At 38.6% G+C, this 10,177-nt stretch overlaps 1 protein-coding gene across 1 annotated transcript; it reads left to right on the top strand.

Moving 5' to 3' along the window:
* Positions 1–1,110: 1,110 nt before the first annotated feature.
* Positions 1,111–6,590, top strand: Kr (Kruppel). Its single transcript, XM_018013253.2, has 2 exons — positions 1,111–1,857; positions 2,924–6,590. The coding sequence occupies exons 1-2, from the start codon at positions 1,821–1,823 to the stop codon at positions 4,540–4,542; spliced, it is 1,656 nt and encodes a 551-aa protein (XP_017868742.1). The 5' UTR covers positions 1,111–1,820; the 3' UTR covers positions 4,543–6,590.
* Positions 6,591–10,177: the final 3,587 nt, after the last annotated feature.

Genomic DNA, 10,177 nt, shown 5'->3' with positions numbered 1-10,177 from the left:
TGCTGCTCATTGAGCAAATCAACTCAGCTCAACTCAACAGGCTGCTCGGCATATAAAAAAAAGAAAAGAAAAAAAAACTCACTCACTTTTGCCCCTTCGCTCTACTTTCACTTGGGCTTCGCCCCTTTTTGAGTAGCAATTCGCTTTGTTTACTTCCTGTTTACTCGTACAGCGCACGCTCCCAGCCAACCCCAGCTACCGGTTGTAACCCCACACTCCTCGCTCCTTGCTGACTTTTGGCGTTCGTTGTCGCTTGCTCGCTCGCACACTCAGCCGCTCTTTTCGCCTTTATCATCCCCTTTGCGCAGTTGAGCGCATTTCTCGTTGCTTTATGTACAAAGGGGAAGTCTTTATATGAGTTAATTGCTGCTGTTTGAGTGGAACTGAAATATTTTAAATTTTAACTGTCTGTCAAGTGTTTCCTATTTTTTATGAAGGTTCTAAAAAACGGAAGTGCAGGTTAGTTTTTTAAGGATACTATAGGTAGTTTTTATTTTTTTATTTTTGTGAGTTATAAAAAACTCGTGGGTCATAAAACCATAAAACTTTTAACGCCCCTTGTAGAAACATATTTGTTATTATTTTTTATGCGTTTGGCTAAAAAAGTCAACTCATTGTATCTTGCTTTAAACTGGCATTAATAGAAATTAGTTTAGTTTAGTTCTAGCATTACGATTTATTCCGTTGAACAGCTGAAACATTCGCCTTCTCACTCTTACTAATTTGCATATGAGCGGCATCAAACACTGCCTAGGTAAAACAACAACAGCAAAGAAAGAGCGCAAAGCAAAAGCAACAAAAAATTGCGGAGGTATTTTTGAGCAGCGCTCAGTTTTTTTTACAATCTCATATACATAAACACACACGCACACACATTGAGCCTCATAAAGGAGAGCACGTTACCTGCTTTGATCGGCAGCGCATTTCGGGTTTCGTTTTTCGTTTCGTTTCGTTCTTGCGTCGTGCTTCCTCCCTTTGGCTGGCTGGCAATGTGCGTGTGCGAGCGAGCGAGTGAGTTGCTGAGTGAGTGAACGATTGAGTGCGTGCCTGCGTTTGTGTGTGTGTGTTCGTTGTGCAGAGAGGGTGAGCGTGTGAGCGTACTTATAGTTAGCGCACGCGGCGAATTCGTATCATTCGTGATTTGGCTCTGGCAGTGAGAGGAGCACAGTTTCTGATGCCAAACAAATACACATACACACACTGACACAATCGTAAAACACACTCACGAAGCAAATTTGTTGCTTCTAAAGGATTTCCACAGCGCAAAGGATACACTCTCTGAATATAAAAACGTGTTGCAGTCGTTCGCTTCATATCATTTCTCAGCGACAACTCGTCACAGTCACAACTCAAGAAACTTAGTTAAAAAATAACAAAATATAAAAATTCAATTTGTTGTGTCTTAACGATAAACTAAAGGAAAAGGAATCGCGAGAACCAATAACATCAAACCAAATACCTCAACAAAAAAGGAAAAAATAAAAAGTTAAAGTTAATAATAAAAATACGAATAACAAATTTATAATTACAACTACCTCATTTTTGTAAAACGTGAACTTTTGTAAACTGTGCAACAACTACCTCAAAGTACAAACACACACATCACATCCATACCCTCACCCACACACACCAAGTGCGCGAAATTATAAAAAAAAAACTAGTTTTTGAAAAGTTTAAAACTAAAAACAGCTCAAATGAAATTAAGTGTTCAGAACTGAATAAAAAACACAAATTGTAGTGAAATTGTAAGCAAAACGCTTGCAATTTGATTTGCTCAATCGAAGCAAGGACACCCACAAACTAAAACACAGCATACAGCTATGGCCATATCAATGCTGCAGGACGCGCAAACACGAAGTAAGTAAACTTAAAAAAATATAGGAAAATATTTATACGTAAAAGTAGATGTTAAAATCATCAGCAGGACAATCCACATTTTCAAAACATTTCCAAATTCATTACCTATTAAAATATACCAAATAAAAAATATTCAATAGAATATTTTTACATATTTTAATAGTCTAATATAATAATATAAACATTAGAAAATATTAGAAAATAGGATAAAAGAATTCAACATCAACATCAGCAACAACTACATATTTAGTATTAGACATACATTCCCTTACTATACTTCACTTCAAAGTTTTACTCTCTATCCGAATAGTATTTTATGCTTCAATTTCTTTAAACGTACTAAAGTTCGCATTAAAGCGCAGCGATTGACATGCACACAAACACATGCTTAAGCACGCACAGCAATAACGACGTCTCAATGTGCTTGAGTTAACATTAGGCGCCATTTTGGCAAATGCTCAATGCACGCACACACACTCACAAGCTGGTTCATACACGCACACATGCACAGCAATTAAGTTTTGTTTACAAGTCTTTTTTTTTCTTCGCCGGCATTTAACTCGTTTCTTCACGCCCACCAAAACAAATGTCAAAGAGAGCGATAGAGAGGGAGAGAGGAAGAAAGATAAAGAGAGAAAGAGCGAACGTGTATGGTAGTCGAAGAGCGTGCACACAGACAAAAGCTCACACATATGTTGCACATGTGAGGCTCCTTAAGAGAGCGCGCTCTTTGGCCACCCACACTAGGTCCCACATTCACACGTGCTGCTGCTGCTGTGAACCCCAAAATAAAGAATAGAAAAAAAAAACAAGTTAAAAAGTTGTGTTTGCCGCCGCGGGCAGCGCTGACCAAACTGTTTCTGACAGCTCAGCGGGCGAAGAAAAGAAAAAAAGAATAGAAAATAGAAAAATAGAAAAAAGGAACGAAACATAAATAGAAATCTTTGCTCCAGTTTTTGCTAATATTTTTTTAAAGAAGAAAATTCAAGTTTTGTATTATATTAAACTATTTGATTTTTACTATGCGCTTAGCTAACTTTTGCATTACTTTTCTTACTATTTTTAGGCTTAGCCGCTGCCTTGGCTGGCATCAAGCGCGAGGACATGGTTGTGGATCGCTCCATGTCGCTGTCCCCGCCTATGTCTGCAAATACCTCGGCCAGCAGCCCAGTGGCATCCACCAATTCGCACTCCCTGTACCCCGCGATGGGCCTACAACAGGCGGCCGCAGCGTCCGCCTTTGGCATGCTCTCGCCCACACAGCTGCTGGCTGCCAACAGGCAGGCGGCCGCCTTTATGGCCCAGCTGCCCATGAGCACATTGGCCAACACCCTCTTCCCACACAACCCCGCGGCGCTCTTCGGCGCTTGGGCGGCCCAGCATCAGCAACAGCAGCAGCATCAGCAGCAGCAGCACCAACAGCAGCAGCAACAGTTGCAGCTGCCGCTATCTGGCACCCATCTGCATTCGCCCCCTGCCAGCCCCCATTCCCCGATAGCCGGCAGTGGCAAGCATCCGCTGAGCTCGCCCAATAGCACGCCACAGCATCATTTGGGCCTGGGCTTGGGTGAGCCGGCGAAGAAGGCACGCAAGCTGTCGGTCAAGAAGGAGTTCCAAACGGAGATCAGCATGAGCGTAAGTGACTTGTATCACACACCTGGTGGACCCATCTCACCGCCTTCCAGCGGCAGTTCGCCCAACTCTTCGGCACATGAGGCCACTGCAGCAGCAGCAGCAGCAGCAGCAGGAGGAACAACAGGAGCTGCGGCTCCTGCTAAGGACCCGTCGCGCGACAAGAGCTTCACGTGCAAGATCTGCTCACGCAGCTTCGGCTACAAGCATGTCCTGCAGAACCACGAGCGCACGCACACTGGCGAGAAGCCGTTCGAGTGCCCCGAGTGCCACAAGCGCTTCACCCGTGACCACCATCTGAAGACGCATATGCGCCTGCACACAGGGGAGAAGCCCTATCACTGCTCCCACTGCGATCGCCAGTTCGTGCAGGTGGCCAATCTGCGGCGGCATCTGCGCGTTCACACAGGTGAGCGGCCCTACACCTGCGAGATCTGCGAGGGCAAGTTCAGCGATTCCAATCAGCTGAAGTCGCACATGCTGGTCCACAATGGCGAGAAGCCGTTCGAGTGCGAGCGCTGCCACATGAAGTTCCGCCGGCGCCACCACCTGATGAACCACAAGTGCGGCATCCAATCGCCACCCACGCCCGCCCTCTCGCCGGCCATGAGCGGCGACTACCCAATGGCCACTGCAGCAGCAGCAGTTGCCGCAGCAGCCGCCCTGGAGTGCTCCACCAACAAGTTCGCCGCCATGTGCGCCAGTTACGGCGGCTCGGAGGAGTCCGTCGATTTGGCCAAGAGCAGCCTGGACGAGGAGGCGCCGCTCGACCTGAGCGAGGATGGCGCCAGCTCCGTCGATGGCCACTGCAGCGGCAGCAATGCCCGCCGCAAGGCGCAAGACATCCGCCGCGTCTTTCGGCTGCCGCCGCCACAGATCGTGCACGTTGCCAGCGACATGCCCGAGCAGACGGAGCCCGAGGATCTGAGCATGCACTCGCCACGGTCCGCGGAGTCGCACGAACAGCACAGCGAGGACATCGACCTCGACGAGCTGGACGATGCGGCTGCGCTCTATCTGCGGCAGCAGCAGCAGCAGCTGCAGCAGCACTAAGCGAACTGTGCTAAATGGGCACACCTTGTATATAAAGGGTTCAAGAGGTCAGCGTGTTCATCAGATGAGGCTGGCTGAAGGGTTAATGGAACAGGAATTTATGTCAAGTACAACTAGCTTGCAAAACTAAAAACTAAAAACAAAAAACAAAAACATAACCAAAACCTAAAATACAAACAAAGATTTGATTAATTTTTAGTCATTTAGCAAAAAGAAAACTGAAAATCGATTGCACATAAATCAAAAAGCTCCAAAAAATTGTACAAAACAAACTTAAACTAAGTCTAATTTAGGCGCTAAGGAAAACGCTCCCCCAAAAACTATGAAGAAACGTAACCCAGCTAATGTTGTGCCATTCTCAAAGTCTAGTTTCTAGTTCCCCTTTAGTTGATATTAGCCTATAGACCTTTGTTGTCCAGTAATTGTATATAGTCTGCCAATTGTAAATTATACAGCGCTCTATCCCAAAAACAAAGAAAATGAAAATGCAAAAAACAAAAAACAAAACCTTAAAAAACCACACAAAATCAAAAAATAATTTTAATATATTTTAGTTATTGTTTAGTCTAATTTGTACGCATCTTTTGCTTATTCTCAAAGAAAACGCCAATCAAAATTAACTTTAAGTTATTAAAATTGAAAATTACATCATACAAATAATTATTAATAAATTCTTTTATGCTTAATGCCAATTGTTTTGTTTGCCATACATTGTAAATTTAATTATTTGATTTTCTAATGCATGAATCTCGTTTATTGTCACATATTATCGATTCTGATTAACTTAAGTCACCTCTTTTTAGTTATTTAAATTGTATTTAATGAAGCCCCGCCTATTGTTGCCGCATGCTGTGAGGGGCAAAAAGCTATGAAAATAAAATTGATTAAAACAAAATCAAAAAATGCAAACTTTATGTTTTTTCTTATTTTATTTTAAAATTGAATTACTTTTTTTTTAAGATATTTTTTTTCAGATCACATTTGACATTATTTTATTATTTTCATTTTGATACATTTTTTAATGTATCAAAATATTAATAAATATATTCTACTTTCATTAAAATAATTTTTAAATTATTCAGAATAAGTGAAAAATAATTTGCATATTTTAAATTAATTTTATTTATTTATTTTTTATATTAGCTTGACAGATAAAATGTTTTATTTTTCCAAAATTCGGTCTTGAAATATACTTTACTTAAATATTTTTTGAAAAGAAATGTTTTAATAAGCAAGATTATAAATTTATCGAATTACTTTTCAGAGATATTTGTAAAAATAACTTTTAATTTTAACTTTAAATCTGTTTATATATATTTTAAAAGAATAATTTTGCTTCATCCACTCACTTCCACTGATATTATATATACATACATAAAATAGCTCAACAAATATAAGTAAAGTATAAAGTAATAGTTTAAATCTAGTTTGTTAAGTCGTGAACCAAGTAAACAGGAAGAACTACTATAACCGAATACCTCCAATACCTCTATGTAAAAACGATTTGTTGTGATTGTCATTAAGCAACACACACAAACAAATACACAGACACATAAATATATACATTACGATATATATTTATATTAATTACAATAACAACAATTTGGGCAATCGTACAATTCAACTGAATTTATATACAACAACAAGAAAAAAACAAAAACAAAAACAAAATAACGAAGCTAGATCAGCCGATAACAAAGTTATATACATTATATATATGACAATTTCGATGAATATTTTTATGAGCTAAGCATAACGAACGATTTTCCAAGCATTTAGAACACATATTAACCTAGATCTAAGTGTATATATAACAATATATATAGCTGTAAATATATATATCTATATATATGTATATCTTTATATATGTACTCGAGACAACTTACACTACAGAATAATTTTAGTGCAATCTTTCGTTTCAATTTAATTTAAATATTTTATCGAAAACAAAAATCAAATGCAACAAAATATTGTGTAATTTTCTTTGTTCATTCAAGTGTATGGTATACAAGTTCCTCAAGATTAACAAAAAAAAAAAAAAAACAAAATGAAATAAAATAGTAAACGCATCTCAAGGTCTACAGAACTTTGTACTTGAGAAACTGCGCATTGTACACACACACCTCACATGTTTCATATGAATTATGTATATTTAAATACGACAAATTATATATACGTATGTATCTTAGCTGTATAAATATATCTATCAATATATATAAATATATACATATATTCTATGTAATACACGTAACGTCAATTTAAATTGTATATAATATTTGTATTCAATATTATGCTCAATATATGTGCAATATATTTAGTCCAATATTCAGCACTTAAAAAATAATCCTTAAAAGTATATATATAAAAAAAAGAATACAAAAAAAAAGAGAAACTAGAAAAATTCATTATTAAATTATTACATAATATAACTTATATAACGTTCTATATATGATTACAAACTATCTAAGGCATGGGCTGCTTGGCACATTTAATTTTCTAGTTTATTGTTGTTGTCTTTTCAAGCATTTTAAATATTATAAAAACAAAAAACAAAAAAAAAAAATTAAAAAAAAAAAACAAACAAAAACAATTACTTAAAAAAACAAATATTCATTAATTTTTTAAGAAAACCTCAATGTACGAGTATTTATTATGTTTATGGCGAATTGTGTGAATACAAAAGCGAAATATATATTACAATATTGTGTTAAAGCCGCAACGATTTTTAATCAATAAATGTAGGCACCAACCAAACACCCCCAACAAAATTAGCCCCAGCTCCCAGTTGCTACCCATTCCCTTTGCTGGCGACATTATATAAATTTTTAATTTATGCAAACGAAGCCCTTTCGCATTATTTTACATTTGCCACGAGACGCCCCACTAATGCTGTCGCCGCAATGCTGCCACATGCCACCCAAACAGTCCCTAACCCCCTTTCGGTCCAACCCCAACTTCACATTTAGAATTTTTGCGCCTGAAGAAAAAAAAAGAATCTCTCTCCTTCTATATATAAATATATATATATAAAATGAAAACCGCGCCGCGCGCGCAGCCAGAAAATGTCACAGTGTTTTCCCATTTAATCTTCACAACAACAACAACAACAACAACAACCAGAGCAGAGGCATCGGCATCGGCTGTGGCAGCTACCCCCAGCCGCCCCAACCACGCCTACCCACCCACGCGCCGCCCCCTTTCATTGTGCCCCTTTTTAACGGCAGCAGCCGAAAAAGGCTTCGTTCTATGTACAAAATGGCAGCATGTATTACATAAAACTCGTCTTATGTGCTTACACATAGCACAAGGCGTCGACGTCGTCGTCGTCGTCAACGTCGTCATTCTGCGCCAGTTCCTTCCACTCCTTTTGATTCGTGGGGCTGGTTGAAGCGCAGGGGTGAGGGGCAGCTCCTATGCTGCTTATTAGCATTTCAGCCTTTCTTTGCTGCCTTTCGAGTAAATGATTTAGACTTGGGTACGCAAGAATTTTTGCCAAATGAGTTTACGAGTGTTTGGCTGTAAGGATTTTCATACCCTATAAAAGCAATATCAGTGGGGTATATTAATATATAAAATACAAAATTAATAGATCTATGAATGGCATTTGTTATGGAGGATATTTCAAATTCATACTTAGTCACAAAATAATTTTTCTGTTAAGCTATTTTTTTAAATATTCGTAGGTAAAATGCACACATTTATGATGGTCTAACGACGTTCTATAAATCCATGTTAAATGTGAATTTAAGTTTTATAGTTACACAAAAAATAATTAATATAACAGGGTAACTTTTCTTCTAATACACCCCAGCACTTAGATCGCATTGTTCTCAGAAATAAAACCATATTAATGACATTTTTGAAATTTGGCATATTTAATGGAATGTTGAAAAGCATTTGAAGCTTGTTGGCCTTATATACTCATACAGGGTATTTAAGTTAAAAATTTGCGTAATGTTTCTTAAAGTAGTATAAATATATTTTACTATACTATTGAGTTATAATTCGATGTAGTATATATCTAATAACATGTAGTACATATCTAATTATTCTAGAAAGTATTTTGAATATTGGCAGTCTAGGGTATTTGCCAGTCGAGGTGAATGAGCTCTTCCAGCTATAGCCCCACAAGTACGAAAAGGCAGTTGAAATAAATTTTAAAGGTTTCTTCTTTTTTACGGCCAACCGCCGAGCAGCGGCTCATTATTCAAATTGAAAAATTATGATTTGCGCCCAGGCAGGACTCGAAGTCCGAAGTTCGCGTCCAGCGAAGCAAGCGATTCTAATAAGCTGCCTCAAGTGCAGTAGACTAAGGACGAGGAATGGGGTGCGAGATGCCAGGCACGGGGCTGGCGGGTGCGGCAGTGGGACAGCTGATGCCGCATTGGCTGCCGGTTTCATTATCCTGCGGCCATTCGCCTCAATTAAATGGGTGAAATTATGAGCCTTATTAATATGGCAGTCCTGCGTGCTGCGGCTCGGCTGAGTTTGGTTGAGCTTGCTTGGTAGATAGATATTTCTGGGCAGCCTTACAGGGCTTAGTTGATTTTGAATAATTGCAGGCGTTTGTAGAAACTTTCTAAGTGGGGAAATTTTAATACATATATTTAAAATGTCGCCTTGAGATTTAATCTGGTTTTTAAAATATAGTAAATTGCAATAGGCATTGTAGTACTATGCTAAGGATAAATACAAACAGAAATATACATACAATCTTTAACCATTCACTACCCCTTCTTAACCCTCTAATAGAGCTCAACTATTATGAACTATATTGCTTAAAATTGTACAAGCACAATAGATTCACATAGACACGCACAATATAACAAAGAAAAATTGCAACAGGATCAATGCAGAGCAAAACAAAGAGTTAACAAAGAAAGGGAAAATGAGACGGAGATGAAGAAGAAGAAGAGTTGTCAATTGTCGCATGAATGAACACAAACTGAAGCCAATTGCTGTGGCTCTGCCTGTTTGATCCTTAGCCAGGTCCTGCGGCGTGCTAAGCTCCCCTCGTGCGCAAAGGCATGCAAATTTTTGGCAAATACACAAACGCAAACGTAAACTCACACACACACACACACACACACAATTAGCAGTGGGTAGTTGTTGAGCTGTAAGCGATGCCTGGCTCTCAATTACCAAAGAAAGGCATTGCGAATTTCTTGGCCACACAGCAGGGCAGACGGGTAGAGAAAGTGCGAGGACTGTCAAGGACATTCGAACACAGCATGCGGAAAATATATGGAAATATATATATATATCTAAATTTATGTATGTATGTGTTTTAAACATGCACTTAAATTTAATGAAGAACTACAATTGCGAATTGTTAAGAGATTTATTATTGTAATATATAATTTATTGGGTCACGAAACCATATTAAATATATTTAAATTCAGTAAAACAAGATAGATAGTAATGTTGACCCATTGAACTCGCGCTGGCATGATCACGCAGCAAAATCCAGTAGTTCGTTTATATTAACCTTTTAAATGAAATTCAGTACAATGTCAATAGAACGCTATCGTGTATATATTTCAGTTTGTCCTGAGGCAAAGAGGACCAACAAAATAGAAGGAAATTGCAATCCGTCTTAGCAAATGCTCATTACAATTTCACATTTAGCATCCAG

Source organism: Drosophila arizonae, chromosome 5, assembly GCF_054131065.1.
Source record: "Drosophila arizonae isolate 15081-1271.41 chromosome 5, UAZ_ARI_1.0, whole genome shotgun sequence".
Classification (NCBI taxonomy): domain Eukaryota; kingdom Metazoa; phylum Arthropoda; class Insecta; order Diptera; family Drosophilidae; genus Drosophila; species Drosophila arizonae.
This window is presented reverse-complemented; position numbering and strand designations above follow the sequence as displayed.